General features: G+C 38.2%; 4 protein-coding genes across 4 annotated transcripts in view; 2 read left to right on the top strand and 2 right to left on the bottom strand.

The window, feature by feature from the left end:
* Positions 1-17,869, top strand: part of LOC137055543 (E3 ubiquitin-protein ligase TRIM39-like) — a 440,141-nt gene that overhangs the window by 93,011 nt on the left and 329,261 nt on the right. The gene's annotated exons all lie outside the window — the stretch shown is intronic.
* Positions 5,477-6,284, bottom strand: LOC137083265 (histone H2B). The gene has a single exon (XM_067449082.1). It carries the CDS (start codon positions 6,039-6,041, stop codon positions 5,667-5,669), a length of 375 nt encoding a protein of 124 aa, XP_067305183.1. The 5' UTR covers positions 6,042-6,284; the 3' UTR covers positions 5,477-5,666.
* Positions 6,822-7,133, bottom strand: LOC137072654 (histone H4). Its single transcript, XM_067440933.1, has one exon. It carries the CDS (start codon positions 7,131-7,133, stop codon positions 6,822-6,824), a length of 312 nt encoding a protein of 103 aa, XP_067297034.1.
* Positions 14,055-17,869, top strand: part of LOC137055625 (caspase activity and apoptosis inhibitor 1) — a 41,367-nt gene continuing 37,552 nt past the window's right edge. The window contains exons 1-2 of the mRNA XM_067429504.1: positions 14,055-14,135; positions 14,372-14,539. Of these exons, the coding sequence (XP_067285605.1) occupies positions 14,444-14,539 (96 nt within the window). The 5' untranslated portion in view covers positions 14,055-14,135; positions 14,372-14,443. The remainder of the gene's footprint in view (positions 14,136-14,371; positions 14,540-17,869) is intronic.

Here is a 17,869-nt window from a genome sequence, read left to right as displayed (position 1 = left end):
CATGCCTAAACATGCCACTGACTGTAACGTTACCTGGGATGAAGACATTTCACATGCGACGCCAGAAGAACTCTGAACTCCTCTTGCAGTGTTCAGGGGAACTGTTAGTGCTGCACCGACCCGCGGGACGCTTTTATGAAGTTATTTGGCCCGCACCGCACCACTGTATATATTTTTACAACCCGCCGCGCACCCACGACCATTAAATAGACATACGGGGTCCGCAGGTTATGAGACGACCCACGCATCACTAGTTCAGGGCTATCAGGGTTGTCATGTCAACAAATGCACGCGCGATGGCATCCCCTGTTGTAGGATGACAGATCTTACAACAGTAGTTGAGGACATTATTTTTTCCAAACTGTAGGGGGACCCCGAGAGCAAAAGTAGCCAAGTGCTGCTTTAAAAGCATCAGTCGTTTGTGGAGGGAGGGCATTTCACAGGTGTGGAGCAGCGGCACAGAAGCCTCTGTCCCCAATGTGGGTCTTACTCCTAGGGGAATGAAGCCAATGAGTTTATGTGTTGTGAAGAGAACGTGCTGAGATCTGTGGAGTAATGAGTTATGAGGTGGGACCATTGCCATGAATGCACTCACTGGTGTGTGAGGAGGGAAACCATACTCGATCCGAGAGGAAATAGGAAGCTAATGTACAGACTGAATAATTGATGTGTGTAGATCATTACAATCATGTAGCTTTGAGGAAATGAAACCATGAACTAACTGTTCAGCATTTTGCATTTAAAGCATGTGCTATAATTTAGATTTATTTTTAAGATGGTGTATTCTCTGTAGTTTTACAGATGCTAGAAATGTGGCTTTCAAATGAGACATTGGTATCAAAGAGCACACCCAGGTCCCTCAATGACGACGAAGATTTGACAGAGCAGCCATCAGGTAAGACAGTATTCAAGGTTACTACTTTAACTTGTGCTTTAACTAGTGTTTTTTTTTTTTTCTCACACATACAAAATGCTATGCTGCCAAAGTTCTAACAGCTAACGTTAGGTGTTTTCAGCAAGCTAAAAATGACCATATGCAAGTTCAGCTCTAAACACTCCAGGTAAAGATAATGAAGTTGTTTAGAATTACACAGCAGATTAAACTGGTATTGGTTTTATAGTCTGAAGGATACTACATGGAGCTGAAGAGCTATTATAACTATAACAACATGTTGAAACATTCTGAATTGAAACATTAAAAAAAACATTGATAAATGTTTTTGGGTCTTAGAAGTCTACAACTTATTACTAAAATTGTGTTTATTGGATTTGAGAACATCAGAGGTTACGAGGGGTTTCTGACCCAGGACAATATTTTTCTTACTTTTGTTCTTGTGAAAAGAAACAAGGCTCTCATGGCACAGTAATTGAATGAATGAATGAGGCATTTATATAGCGCTTTTATATGTATTACTGTACACCAAAGCGCTTTACACTCCTGTCAGGGGTCTCTTCTCAACCACCACCAGTGTGCAGCATCCACTTGGATGCAACGGCAGCTACAGTACAACGACGCCAGTGCGCTCACCACACACCAGCGATAGGTGGAGAGGAGAGAGGGTGATAGGCCAATTCAGTGGATGGGGATTATTAGGAGGCCATAATTGGTAAGGACCGGATTGGTAATTATAGGAAAGACAATTTTTACTATGTTCCATCATATTAGTGAGGAGATTGGTAAGGATATTTTGTGCCTCACACGTACAAACCAAACATACTTCGTCTATCTATATAACCTTGAACCAAAACTGAGTCCTGAGTAAAACATACTTTGGACATTGGTGTATTTAAATGGATATCATTTTGCTAAACAATATCAGGGTTTCCAACTTTGCTCGGCTGTGGACTGTGATTTTAATGTCATCATGATGTTTTAAAGCTACACTCTGTAACTTTTTTAGTTTATTCTTAGCTAAAATCACTTAGTTCTTTCAAAAATATATGTGCTCATTAATGTATATTTACTTCTTTCAAGTAATAATGCATTCTCGTAATTTTATAATATACCATTGAAAATACATACGGGTGAGGGTGAGGATGGCGGTCGCCATGTTACTCCTCCATCTTGAAAGTACATTTGCCAAAGAGGGACATACCCATAAATTCAAGCTTCGTTTTCGCGTTTTAGCACTCGATGGCACTGTGTCGAATGTGAAGAGGAGGATTGCTTGAGGCTGCTATATGATGATGGAGGATCACTCTTATTCTCGAGGATATTTGTGCTGTGCATAACACTAGAACGACGTCTAGGATAGTTTTCCTCGCGTCAATGATGAAAAAGTATTGTTTACCTTATAACATAAATCCGTGTTCTATGACGGATAACATGAGATTAATATTTCAATTGCATTATAATTTGTAGGCATTTTAAATTTTAGTTATTTTTCATTTCACCTTTACTTTTACATCTGTCCTGTAATCTTATTCATTTAAGATGTATTATTGTACGATGTAAATAAATTTCACACTATGGCACCTTATTATGACTAGCCTACACCTATGAATGGGGCACAGGTAGGTCATTAGAGAAAATGATATAGCCTACAATGTTAACTTTGCCTTACGCTAGTGATGTCTTACAATATACAGAATAACAATAGCACTGATAAAAGTTACTTTACTAAGATTAGCTTGCATTCGTCTGGGAACCTGATAGCTAATGTAAGGAATGAAATGGTAATAAAACGAAAATGTAAAACTATTAATCATTTTACATTTATTTGATCATAGATCATTTGCCAAATTAAATAACTGCAAATTATAATAGTTTTCAAAAGTTACCTCATCACATGAAGCAACACTCATCGAAGAGGTCGAACTGGAAGCCATAATCTTTGACTAAATCGGCCACCGTAGGAGTTGAAACGAAATCTAAATGGACAGGAACAGAAACTATTATTCACTGGATGGTCATGTATCTTTTCACCACTAGATGGCGGGAAGTATCACACAGTGTAGCTTTAAGGATCCAACAAATCATTTTTAATGTTGCAATTAAAATTTAATGTCAACAACTAACATTTTGTAGTCCAACCAATAATGCAAATGACCCAAACACTGAAAGCCAAATGTTCTGCACTTTTTAGAAACTGTCCCTATTAATTTTCATATTAAACTGTTATTCCCTTAACTAAGACAATTTGATACATACCTCTCTCGTCTCAGTGCATGCACTTATCTCTCTGACGCATGGTGACATTCTGATAGCATTTATCTTAGCCTACTAAGTCCAGTTCATTCACTATATGGTACCAAAAAGAGACCAAGTTAGAAGCGACCAAACACCTCATGTCGTTGGACACCTGTAACACCTCCGTTCATCTTCAGAACACAAATGAAGATTTTTTTGTTGAAAGCTGATGGCTGAGAAAGACCTCAGAAAGGCCTCCATTGGCATTCAATATATTTCCACTGACCCACTCACAAGACCCATAAAGACGTCATTACAAAGTCCATCTCACTATATTGGCGGTACAGTAATTTTACGAAGTGACAAGAATAGTTTTTGTGTGCAAAAAAATCAAAATAATGACTTTATCCACCAATCTATGGTCTTCCGTGTAGGTCTCTGACGTGAACTCACCTGGAACTCACGCGATAACGGCACTCCTCCTCTTCTGGGTCATGAATCGAACGGCAGATCTGCGTCTTTATTTTATTTTTTATGATTAATTTGATTTTTGTGCGCACAAAGTTTTCGTTGCATTGTAAAATTATTGTACAGCCACTGTAGTGAGATGGACTTTGTAATGAAGTCTTTAGTGCCTTTATAGGTCTTGTGAGTGGGTCAGTGGAAATTTACGGAATGCCAATGGAGGCCTTTCTGAAGCCTTTCTCAACCATCAGCTTTCAACAAAAATATCTTCATTATGGTCCGAAGACCAAAGGTGTTACGGGTGTCCAACGACATGAGGGTGAGTAATTACTGAAATCATTTTCATTTTGGGGTGAACTAACCCTTTAACTTCGCTAATATTACCAGCCAGTCAGATTTCTTACTGATTAGATTGTTAAAAACAACAATGACAATTATTTTATTTGTTTTGTTATTTTTGTACCATCCTCCAAATTTTAGTTCCAACCTTGCTTCAACACGCATGTCTGTAATTATCAAGCAGCTCTGAACACCATGATTACCTGATTCAGGTTGGAGCTAAAATCTGCAGGGTGGTAGCCCTCCAGGACCAGGGTTGGACACCCCTGATCTACATTGTGTGGTGCAGTAAATAGGCCTGCATGTCTTAGTATATAAAACGTGTAGTAGGTCATAAAATATACGATTGCTGGTCCACAGATGTAAACCAGAAAGACAGTTTAAAATGACTAAAAGATACAAGGAAAAGCAAAGGCATGGCCTAAATTCAATAGGTTTTGGTGCAAGTTCTGTAAGAAAACATCCAGCCCTTGTAGAGCCTAAACTAAAGTTACTGTTTCTTACATAAACTTTATTATGCATGAAAATGCATATTTTAATCTAAATGTTTGATTTGACAACTCTACAGTTTTTTTTTCCTGTGGCATTAAACACAGATGGATGTGCTGAATGATTAAGGCTGGAAAACAACATAATATTCTTTAATAAAGAACGAGAGCAAATAATTTTGATCTCTTGGGTTTTGTGAGTCTAGCATTAAAATCAACATTTTATGTTGTTGGTAGGCTGTTTGTTTTTGTTACACATGAAGGAAAAAAATGCCACTGAAATGATTGCGTTTGACATGGAAATTTGAGGTTTGTATAAACTAGTGTTGGGGATTTTACAGTTAAAAACCACATGATCAACTATGATGAAAAGATAGAAAAGTTAACTGAATTATAGTTCGCAGATTCATCAGCAGAAGTCAGCTTCAAGTCTCACACGGAGGTTGTAGGCTGTGCTGCAGATACAATTTTCCACCACATTACAATATACCTTAAATTATGTCATCACTTCAGGTTGAATAATTCCAAATGGCTAACAAATAGATAATAGATAACACCATGCATGTCATTAAAATCATTTAATATGTAAAAGTGTAAATATTAATACTTTGATTGTAAATCGCTCATTACATTGAAGCAGCAGTGGATTCCAGAATTCACCCCATGTTGTTCAAGTCATGTTCATCTACATTGCGCTGTTTAGATCTGTGATAGTATAGTTTGCATTTGACATTTGCAGTATAGCCGTTTCCTAGTATAAGATTAAGCAATAAACCATAACGTGAGTCCTTTACATTTAGGCCCAGTGAACTAGCTAATGTTACAGATGAAGTAAACTTACAGTTGTAGGTCGTTTGGTTCAGTGTATGCAGTGAGGAAAAAAAACTATGTTAGGTTTTGTAGAATTTGTTGCAGTTTGGCTTAGTGGAGATCATAATCAGCACGTTTTCCACAGAAATTGAGTGAGAATTTAAGAATTATTTTAGATCAAGCCCCAGTTGAGTTCTTTTTTTGCTTCCAATACTAAACTACCAAAATGTGCATACGCTTGATGTAATTTATATCAGGGTATTAATTCATGACAATTTAGTATCTTAACAGCATTGTGCTGAAACGGACCATCAATGCAATAACTATTAATCTCAAAAGGAAAGCCGTTTATGTATTTGTTACAAGCTCTTTTAAACGAACAGATGGGTGGCTCTTAAAAGAGCCGTTGGGTGGGTCAGAGCCCTCAGTTGACTTTACTTGGAGCTGGTGTACTTGGTGACGGCCTTAGTGCCTTCAGACACGGCGTGTTTGGCCAGTTCACCGGGCAACAGCAGACGCACTGCGGTCTGGATCTCTCTTGATGTGATGGTGGAGCGCTTGTTGTAATGAGCGAGACGAGACGACTCACCGGCGATGCGCTCGAAGATATCATTGACGAAAGAGTTCATGATACCCATCGCCTTAGAAGAGATACCGGTGTCAGGATGAACCTGCTTCAGGACTTTGTACACGTAGATAGCATAGCTCTCCTTCCTGGACCTCTTGCGCTTCTTCCCTCCCTTACCGGCGGTCTTTGTGACTGCTTTCTTCGATCCCTTCTTGGGCGCAGACTTCGCAGGCTCAGGCATGATGCGAGTGAGTTAAAATTACTAATGTGAGCTGTAAGCGTGATGTAGAGGCTTTTATTCACTACCCTATGCTAATTTGCTAAGCGGCATTGGAACCTTCTGATTGTTTGGTTTCATAGGCCAAACCCGTTAAGTCGCATTTCATTGGACAACTCAAACATCACGATCTTAACGAGGGCCAATCACATGCGGTTAAGTGATAGTCCCGCCCACCGTAATGTGTTTGTCTGAACGACGCCCTCCTTTGTTTCATTCCCGCTCTTTTTATTAATATTTTAAGGAAATAAGATAAATACGCAACACTGTAATAAAAAAAAGCAAGTAACTTTTTGTAGGAAAGGGACTATGTACAAATAACTCAAACAGCTTTTCCTCGAAAATTCATTGATTCAAGAAACTGCATGGTTTAAACTATGGGGATAGTTAAATGTTTGTGTAAAAACCATTTAGTTTTGTTTGTTTTCTGCATTTGTTAACTTGGCCCCATTCTGATCTAATTGTCCCTTCCTTTGTTTTATCAAACATCTTATTTAATAATCGGTACATGGATAAACATTTAATACAAACTGTCTTCGTGTGCTATAACGTTACATTCTGGGCATTATCTGTCGGTTATCGATAATGAATGAATGCTGATATTTCCAATGCCTCGGTGCAGGAAAACAGCATTATAACCAATTATATGATTGAGAAAGCTAAAGCATTAACTCTTTATGTGGCAGTGTGTGTGGCTCTTAAAAGAGCCGTTGATTTAATGAAGTTTCTCCTGATTTCAGACGTTTAACCTCCGAAGCCGTACAAGGTGCGTCCCTGTCGTTTCAGCGCGTACACAACATCCATGGCGGTGACGGTCTTTCTTTTGGCGTGCTCGGTGTAGGTGACGGCATCGCGGATAACATTCTCCAGAAACACCTTCAACACACCGCGAGTCTCCTCGTAGATCAGACCAGAGATGCGCTTGACGCCGCCACGGCGAGCCAGACGACGAATGGCGGGTTTGGTGATTCCCTGGATGTTATCGCGCAAAACCTTACGGTGACGCTTAGCGCCTCCTTTCCCGAGTCCTTTGCCGCCTTTACCTCTTCCAGACATGTTTGAGTCGATCAAGCTACAACAACGAATAACCACTGATGGTTTAAAGGAGGCATTTTACATTTTCGTACAGGACCTGACAGAAACCAGCGTCGCGTCACAGGGCAACCCCTCCCCCTCCCCATAATACTGCTTCTTCTTCTCTTAGTTAATGGCGGATTGCAAACAACTTAAAGGTGCATACCGCCACCTTCTGTAGAGGAGACATCATGTAATTTTAAAATATTCTCATATTTCTGCTCATCATTCCTGTGTTTAAATAGTGGCCTTCCTGGTGATTCTTATTATCTCTCCCTCTGCATCTGTTCCCAGTATCCCCATCAAATTCCACTCCCGCCCTTCCTCATGAACCCTATCTTGCAACACCCATTTTTCCACCTCATGTAGGCTAGTATACATTGCAATATGCCATGCATGTTCAACATTTTCTTTAGTCCATTTTCAGTTTTCATTATTCCTTTCCCCATTAAAAACAACGTGAAATTGAATCATGTGTGGTCTTACTCTCAGTCTTGTCATTTATTCCCGCCTGTTCCTTTCCCTATAATTTGTAATACTGACAGACTTTTGTATTTTTATTATATCCCTTCCTTTTTCCTCTGATCAGTTCTGGTATGTTTCAACATCTTTCTTGTGAACTACTGTTTTTCCTTCTCATGTTCCAAGTGAAATGGAACTGTTATTTCCTTTTGTAATGCCTCTTTTCCTAATTTGTCTGCACTCTCATTCCCTTTCACTCCCTCATGCGGCAACCAACAACACTGAACATCTATGCCATTGAGATGAAATCTTAACCAAATGTGATGCAGTAGAATTATGTCTTCTCTGACAGATGCCATTGACTGTATGCTATTTTATGACAGCTTTGGAGTCTAATACCACTCTATCAGGTCTGACATCTTCAACCACTGTAACACAGTAATGACTGCCATAATTTCTGCTAGAACAATGGCAATAAATCTAACTTTACCGCGCTCTGAGAGCCCCCCGTGGCCAGGAGCATTTCCGTTGTGTTGTGGCGTTTTCGTTGTGTTGTGGTGATTTCGCTGTGTTGTGGCTTGATTCTGTTGTGTTGTGACGATTTTGTCGTGTTGTGGCTTGTTTCTGTTGTGGTGTGGTTTAATTTAGTACGGCTCCGTAATATGTTTTCACATTTCACTTCCTTTCTTTTGGGGTAAATCAAAAAAAGGAATACACTGTATTAATGAAACAAATACATGTGTACTAGACATGTGCAATTATTGTGGGAAAAAAGTGCTCTTGTGCCTCACTCTCTCCTATTCGAATGCGGCTTCTCAATATTAAAGGTGCCCTAGAATGATTTGAAACAATAATTGTTCTCTGATATCTACATAGAGGGTATGTGGTTTATTTAAGGGCAAAAATTGTCCAGATACAGTTTTACAGGTCCATTTACAACACAGCAAAATCCCCAGTGTTAAATCAACACTGCTCAGAGTGTATTTGGTCCCACTCAGAGAGTTAAATTAGCACTGAAGCAGTGTTAAAGTTAATGAGATAATTAAGAGATGGATTAAGGGGTGATTGACCATTAGTGATGAACACCTGATGATAATGAGCAGAATCACTGAAGGACAGAGAAACACAAGAACTACAACTGACTTCAGCCACAGCCTTAGATGGAATCAACAGAAGATAAAAGAAGACATTAAAGCTCTGAAGATCTCAGCAGAGGATTAAACAACTTCACAGTTATTCCTGTCATACTGTTCATCTACATAATATCTTATTGAGAATTAACAGGTTTAGATGTTAATGTGTTATGTAAAATGTTTGGTCACCATTATGCTGATTAGTGTTTCCTTTAGTTGAGCAGTTTGACTTGGCTTTTTGAAGAGCGGTGTTGCTAACAGTGTTTTCTAAAACACTTACTTAGTTAAAATGGAAGCCAGAAGCAAATCAGTCAATATAATTTTCGTAATGAAATAGAATGATTTACTAATCTCATCACTGACCAAATGTGTTATTTTTACTTTTGCCACAGGTCAGATTTTGAAATCAGAATTTTTTTTTTTTTTTTTTCAAAATTACAGAACCAATTATTTTAGCAAGACATCAAGAATCAGCATATGATTCTCAACAATGGTGAAATGGTTCATGCTGCAATGCATGCTGGGAGCCATCAGTTTTATAATTGGGTGGCTCCCAGAATGCATTGTGAGATGGAACATGTCACCATTGTTGAGATTCATATGCTGATTCTTGATGTCTGTGTGTCCAAATACAGTTCTCTGTTACAAAATCTTAGCCTAGAAATCTAGACGCACCCTAGCGGCAGCAAATTTAATTTGCCCGCAAGTGTCGTCTAGGCACTCTCAATACCATTCTGAGCTGTGTTCCTCAAAATCTGGACGGCCCAATCACATCATGTATAGAGTCGGCGGGCGGGGCCATAATGACGACGGCCGAGTAGCGTTTGCGTGCTTCTAGTAAACACAGAAACTGGCGAATGGCGGCGGTCTTTTGAATCAGCTTTAACCGCGACTCTGGAAGACTTGGAGTTAAGCTTTTCTCTGAGAAAAGAACAAAGAACGGCACTGAAGTCATTCTTAAAAAGGGAAGATGTGTTCGGAGTTTAGCCGACCGGATATGGCGAATGTTTAATCTATCAGCGAGCTCTGTTTAACCTTCGTTGCTCTGGTTGGTGTAGCGCTATCCTATCGTGTGCAGAGGGAGTTTGAAAGACAACCGTTTATCCCGCCCCTCGGATTGAGATTGTCTATGGTGAGTTTCCAGACCAAACATCTTGATGTGGGTCTGGCTTGCCAGGCTAACAAAACCTCTGTTTTTGCGTTATTTGGAAGAGTCATGAATATTAATGTTGAGCTCTGCTCTGATTGGCTTATTTCAGCAGCTCACAGCACGCTGCAGTTCAACGAAGCAGCTCATGAGTCCTGACCGTGCTGACAGAACACAGACCAACTTTAAGATGAACATCTCAAATGGAGATTGATAAAATGCAGCCTACTTGTTTATTGGTGTTTTCAGATCATCTGTATGCGAGAAAGAGCTTGCATTCGTACGGTTGCCATTTAAATCCCCCAAACAGAGCTTTTCTGTGAAAAGAACACATCCGGTGTTTAACCTAAACATGTCCAATCTGGCAACCATATGCACGCGATCTCCCTCTCGCGCGCGGATGATCTGAAAACACCAATAAACAAGTAAGCTGCATTTAAGCAGTCTCCATTTGAGATGTTCTGCTTAAAGTGTCATTCAGTCTACATTTTAGACTTGTCTTTTTTCGTCAACGATATTGCATGTTTATATAACGGGTCCAGGTAGGTCCGTTTACGTTTTGATCATTTCATTTCCTGTTTAGAATGGAATAACGAGAACAGATAAATCCGGTGTTTATTCGTTTTTTTGTTTAGTTTAAAAAACGAAAAAATGAGATTTTGGCTCGATTTTTCATGTTTCGTTTGTGGTTTATAAATTGGTTTATGTGTTCGATATTTCGTTTCCACACGTGGGCGGCGCTGAAACGCCTCTTTCATCAGATTGGTCAAACAGCTCCGCCTTCAGCTTTCATTCTGTCAGGCAGAATACGAGTGCGGGACTGACAAATGCAATTTAATAAAAACAAATGCCTGAAAACACCACACACTGCTAACTACACACAATATTTAAAGCAGAAATATGTGGACATATTTCTAGTGGACAGCTTTAATCATTACGGCCTTCATTGCTCAGATAACGCAAGTCAATGGGATTTTTTGGGAAAGTAAGTCTGAACAGTTAGAAAATATATAAACTAGTCAGACCAGTCTGAGGGTCTGAGCTGAGTTTGGTGAAGCATTAAAGTTCTCATAATATTAATAATAAATAATAATAATGTTTAAATAGGTCTATATGCTGGCTCAAAGAGATTTAAACACTCATTCATACCGACTGTCGTTTCTATTTTAAATCAATTGTAATTGTAATGATGTGTGTGATTGTATAAATTATGTGTTTGGACACTTGTGCAAATTAAATTTCCTGAACGGATGAATAATAAACTGAACTGAACTGAACTGGCTCTATCAAGCAAACATAATAAAGAAAACTCACCCAATTCACGTTTCACTTTTCTGTCTCTTTCTTTTCACGTGAACTGAATAGGCTATACATGCTTACATTCATTAATATAACTATTTCTATACAATTTTCAAAAATATTTAGGCTACATGTCACACGCTTATCTGCCTTTTGATGTAGGCCTAAATAAAAGATGAAAGTGGTAAATATCACAGACATATTATCATGGTACAGTTCAGCCTGTTATTTATTTTTATTTCCGTTTCCCTTTTATCCAAAGAGACGGAACTATTTGCATTGTATTTATCAATGAGACATAGGCTATCATCTCAAATAATACTGAGGCTTACATTAATGGGGTCGCTTGCAAATCGCAACAACACGAATAACGTGACCAGCAACATATTTCTGCTTTAAATATTGTGTGTAGTTAGCAGCGTGTGGTGTTTTCAGGCATTAAATGTTTTTTCTAGCTTGCCTTTTGCCTCTTGAGGCACCTGAGCAAATTTGCCACTGTGCCACTGATTCCATTGTGGTGTCTGAAGGTAAAAAGGTTATAAATCTTTTATAAATTATTGTTGTTGTTTTTTTCAAAATTACAAATGCATCATGAATACATTTGTATTATTTCAATAGGTCGCTACAATGTCAGCTTGCCACAATTCACATGCTCACAATGTCACATGAGCAGAATAAACAGCATCCCTTTATTGATCAAGTCTGGTTACTGGCCTGCCACAGCAAACTGTGAAACATATAAAATAGATATTGTGTCCTATGACCACATGAAACTGACAGCTCCTGGGCTGTCAAGACAGTCCTTCACCAGTTTACTGGGACAGCGGACAGAGTTCTTTGGCCGAGTATTAATTGAATGAATTAGCTAATTATTTCTTTTCATTTTTGGGAGTGAGCTATTTTTTATAGGGTTTTTGATCTATAAGAATCTATAAGATCTATAAGTTTTGATCAAAAAGCATTTCAAAATAATATTTTGTTCTAGTTTGCTTTTTATTAGATAATCAAATAAAGCATTTGTAATTTTTTCTAGGGATGAAGATCATGACCTGTTTAAGGGTGTCTTTGTCTGTGAGGATGAAGAAGTGTCAAAGTTTGTGGACTACATTAATGATCAGACAAAGCATGTAGGTTCCATTGTTTTGTCTTAATGGCTTGCAATTGCAGTAAAGCAACAATTCAAAAGCTCAAAATGTGTAGAACAAAATGCTAATAGATTGACATTTCTTTACACATATTTATTTAGATATTTATTGATAAATGTAATTTATTGCAGTGTTGTTAACTCATCACATTGTTTTTCTTCATAGTCTACTGGAAAAGGTGTCTGTGGCTCGAGCCAGTGGACTGCAGCACGGGAATCTGTCCCGAAAAAAATTTACAAACTGGATGAGGAGGGCATGGAGGTGGCTGTCTGCCCACATGGTGTGCTGCTGAGAAGTCTGAACATGATGAGGGGAGAAATTTTTGCTTATCCCATGTTCTTACAGAAGGAGTTGAGTTCAAGAAATGTTCAGTTCATGTGCACCGACGTGATTTGCAAGTACTGGCCATACCTGCAAAGAATTGCAAATATTTGTCCAGAATTCTCTCCTCTCCTGGACATGAAGCCATTTCTGTCGGTAATGCATGCAAAGGCCCACTCTTGGAAATGTGAGGTAAACTGTTTTTAAAAAAGTTACCAATTTGTGACTTGTTTATTTTCATTAATTATAAAATGTATTGGTTTCTGGTTGAGATTATTTTGAAACTGTTAAAAAGATTTGATCTCCATGCACAAGATTAAGTCGGGTGGGCGAAACCAAGAAGGAGCAGGCACCACACTGGGTGAAGAGGTTGAACAGGTTAACAGCTTCTTGTCAAGAACTGCTATATGCAGTAAATACATGACCAAAGGAGGTAAGTGTATGCTGCAAAGTTACCAAATATAATTTAAAGATAAACACTTTAATTTTTAAATGCCGTTAGTGAACTTTTATCTGATCTTGTATGCCAGTGTTATCCATGTTAGCGCAAGTCCAATACCATTTTCATATCAGCCCTCTAAACAAATAAAAAATGAAACAAGTAACATTATTGGAACTATTGTTTTCTTTATATTATTTCATGTATTTTCTAGCTAGAACAGACATGATTACCATCCAGGCCATGGCATGGAACAAACGCAAAATTGAAAGCCTTGCAAAAGTGCTGTCCCGAAGATTAATAAAGGTATATTTCTTTTCTCTTTTATAGGTGAAAGTAAATTTTCTGTGTTTAATTATGCTTATCACAGTTTGTAGTGCAAACAAAAAAGCGATTGGTATTAGATAAATCACTAGAAAGTCAAAACTGAATTTCAAAAACAATTTTACAATAATTGTAATATTGTTTTCCATTCTCATTTTCAATAACTATAAATGCATCTGTCATTAGTTTTGTATGTTTTAATAATTGCACTTTATGGTATCCTGTTATTCATTAGACAAAAGCAAAAATTCAGGAGGAGTCCTTAAACCTTGATGCAATGAAGGCAGACTTGGCAGTAACAGATGACAAGCTTCAAGACTGGATCAGAAAAAGCAAACAGTGGGCTGATACAGGTAGTCATGATTTAAAGATGCACTAGTATACTTATTTTTTTTTTAAATACTTTTTTTTTATTGTTCATATAGCATCATGTATGCTTTATATATATATATATATATATATATATATATATATATATATATATATATATATATATATATATATATATATATATATATATATATATACTTTTTAAGCTTATACCTCTGATATAATCATACATGCACATTTTCATTCCTATTATAAATGTCTATCTTATCAATAATTTAGCAACAAGTGAGGAGAACACAGGCAGTCAACAGGGGCTGCAGAAGACGATTAAGACTCTTTATGTGAGCATCAGGCAGAGGAAGCACAACCTTTACCGTCAAACGGGTTAGAACACTTTAAACAGTCAATCATTTTAAATCATTGAGCAATTAAAGCTTTGGATTGCATTGTTTAATGAGATGGCAGTTAACTGAACTTTGTAGGGAAAACATTTTTTATGTACTTCAAACATTCCTTATAAGAAAGCAGTATGCAAAATACATATTAAAAAAAATAATAATAATAATAATAATTAGTTTGTCTTAAATTGCACATATTATGGCATGCATTTGTCTTTTTAGATGGAAACAAGAGAAGACACAAACTCCGCAGAAAAAAATTGGAGGAAAAAGACAAACTTAGTACAGCTGTAGATGAATACAACAGGACAGCACCTGAAAAACTGCAGTCAGCTGGTGCAATTCTGGCATCTGAAAGTTATGCATGGCCATGGCTACTGGATGATCATGGTATGTCTTGTTACTCATTTAAATTCTAATGATGTACTGTGTGTTTATGTATCAACCTATCTGCTTAAAGTAGGTATTGTTTATGCCTATAGTGCAGCAGGATATCATACATGTTTGCTGGAGCATGTATGCATTTGTTTCAGCTGTACCAAGTTTTCACTTGCTCTGCAGCAGTGTAAGCATATCTAGTCCCTCAAGACCAGAAACAATATCTTACCTATCATATATATCTTTAAACTAAAAACTTATTTTGAGAGTTGTCATTAATAAAATGTAATTTCACAACATTTTCAATTATAGCCACAAGAATTGTTTCTGTTTATAAATGCAGAGGTCATGTTGATTAATTTATATATTTAACAGACTTTGTACAAACTAAATTGATACTACTCATCCCATTATTTTTCAAAAACATCTTCACAGATAATCTTACCAAAAAAAAAGGCCTTTGACCAACAGAGAGAATAGAGGGCACCATGTGTCAGATTTGATTGATTGATGGGGTAATAAAAATTCCATAACCCCCCCTCCCTCCCACCGGACTGGACACCTGTTCCTGGACACAATTTCCGGACACCTGTTTTATGACTATCTGTTTGACCATCTGTTTTCTTACCACCCTCCTCCTCCTATACACCCCCCTTTCAAAGGAATTTATGACTGTTTTTGTAACTTTGTGTATGTGTGCTTTCGTAACTGTTTGAAAACAATCAAAGAATGTTTCAAATGTACTCTTGAGTGGGGTTTTGGGATAGGAATAGCAGTGACAAGTATAAGATCATGGAAATCAGTTTTTATTAAACAAAGATTGTATTTCACATACGTTTTTAGATGTTTTTTAAAAAAGTCAATGTTCAATCATTTAAAAAAGTCAATGTTCAATCATTTAAAAAAGAAAAGTCAATGTTCAATCATTTAAAAAAGTTTTTCAGAAATATAAAGTTATAGAGTAGGTTCAAAAAAGGTATATGTATTAAACATATCAAAGAAAGAAAGTACGAATAATGTTATTTCACTTACACGAGTTTTCTTTAGGAAAAAAACAATGTTTTCTTATGGAGCTTGGTGTAAAAGCGTCCTCTCTCTCCGATGGCAGAAGCGGAATGAGCTGTGGGAGCGTGTGTAAAGACACACCCTCAGTCTCCGCCCCCAACACGCCCATCGGCGCTGGAGAATGCACCTGCTCCCCCCCACACTCCTTGCGGTGTGTGTTTAAAAGGCCGAGCAATTCAGCAGTCTATCTAAACACAGAAAGCAGCTTGTGTTTTATTTTTGTTTTCAAATAGAAAACTATTCTGTAACAATGGCTGAAGCATCTGCACCTAAAACTCCAGAGAGAACCGTTGTCGAGTCTATGGATCATCTATCTTTAGCCCCGAGAAAGAAACATGGGCCTTGCCTATCCAGGTTTCTCCATGAACCGCTGGATAATGTCAAATACGATTTTCATTTGACGGGCACTCGTGTGTGTAGTTACAATTTTAACAAAAACGCACGAGAGGTTAGGTTGATCAATATCGACAACGATGATAGATACACGGCGAATACACCGGATGACCCAAAACTGGTTTTCACAGAAAAGGAATGGATTCTATTTTATACACAAGTGTGGCGCGATTTGAAAGACGGAGGAGACGAGCCCCTGTTTATAGCCGAGTGGAACGGGTTGACGGGGACGAGATTCAGACTGCTCGGAGATCATGTTAACAAACACCCCGAAGATTATGTGTACATACTCGGAAGCGATTTTGGAAAGGAACTGCCGGAGCGTACGTGGCCCATATCTGAGGCGGATCATTTGAAATACTATCGCATTAAATTTATGTTTCAGTGGAAAGACGTACCTGTGCTGGAAGATGTATTTTTTAAAATAGACAGGATGTTTAAGTGGTGTGAAGCGTTTGATCGCTACAACAACGTCAAAGTGAAGCTATTTCACCCTGAATGGTGCGTTCCTAGTAGGCGTGGTGTTCATGTAGCCCCACCCACATTCTACAAACATTAAATATCTGCCGCAGAAGAAGCCTCTACAGCATTCAAGCATCATGTCTCAAGAAAACGAAGCTACACCTCTCAACACCGAACAACTTTCATTGTCTACAGATGGATGTCATCACCAAAAATGCAACACCTGGCTGACTACGCTCTGCACAGAACTGGGCTTTAATAATCTGGCATTCCTCGCAAACTATTCCCCCCCCAGGACCCCTCGCCGGGGTTCCCGATGAGGATAGTGTGGATGGCTGCATTGGTGTAACGGGGCACAGAATCATTAAGGCCGTCGTTACAGTCCTTCTGGAACACCTGATCGATAAGCGAATGAAAAAGGAATGTGCAGGCTGCGAAGTGGATCACCCGTCGCAAACAAGACACTCATGTCTGTTTGAACCTGCTCCCTATTATTTTTACGGCTGTTACGACGAGATCAGTCAAAAACTGCTTAAGCCCGAGCTAAAAAACATTTTAGCAAATACGCTGAAGCCGTTCGGTCTAACACCTCATCTGCAAAGAATCCAAGGTACTGTTGAATCTGTCTTGTGCGATCTAAGAGATGAGATCTACATTGTGGAAGAACTGGCCTCTATGAGGCAGAAGCTTGTGGATGAAAGCTGCGAGGAAGTGATTTACAACGCCGTTGACAACTGGAAGTTAGCCGCCGAGGCTGCTGCTGCCGTTGTTGATTCTACCTGCTGATCCTGCAATGGGAAACCTTCTCTGCTCTAACTGCCTGTCTGAATATTTCTTTAAACAACGGGTCAGGTGTGAAATATCAAATTTGCTGTACAAGATTGTTAATGTAACAGACAGTGATGTGTGTAGACGATTAGTGAAATTAAAGATCCAAATGAATGTTGTGAGGAGATTGTCAAACGAATGGGGCGATATGATAAACATGGCTATTGGCTGCAATGGTATACCATGTACAACTATAACAAATATTCTCGAAATGATGCCTGAATGTAAAGAATCCTTTAAAATAGGCAACATATTATGTCTTTGTACTTATGTGACTGATGTATGTGTAATACTGATGACAAGAAATGAACCTGACGATGTATGTAAAATTATAGATACATTGGTTGATTACATGTTAGTGAAAAATTATGCAACGTGTGTGAATTTTCTTTTTTATTTGGACGAGATATAATTTGTCCTTGTAAAACATGTACTTTTTATATATTCTGAAATAAAAATTTGTATGTCACCGTTCATCTGATCATTATTTTGTGAAACGCAGAGAGAGATAGACGACATGTCTGAGCTCATGAAAAAAATATATTACAATCCATCAAGCCCAGGCGCTTTTGGTGGTAAACAAAGATTAAAGCA

The sequence above is a fragment of the Pseudorasbora parva genome, chromosome 1 (genome assembly GCF_024679245.1).
Source record: "Pseudorasbora parva isolate DD20220531a chromosome 1, ASM2467924v1, whole genome shotgun sequence".
Classification (NCBI taxonomy): Eukaryota; Metazoa; Chordata; class Actinopteri; order Cypriniformes; family Gobionidae; genus Pseudorasbora; species Pseudorasbora parva.
This window is presented reverse-complemented; position numbering and strand designations above follow the sequence as displayed.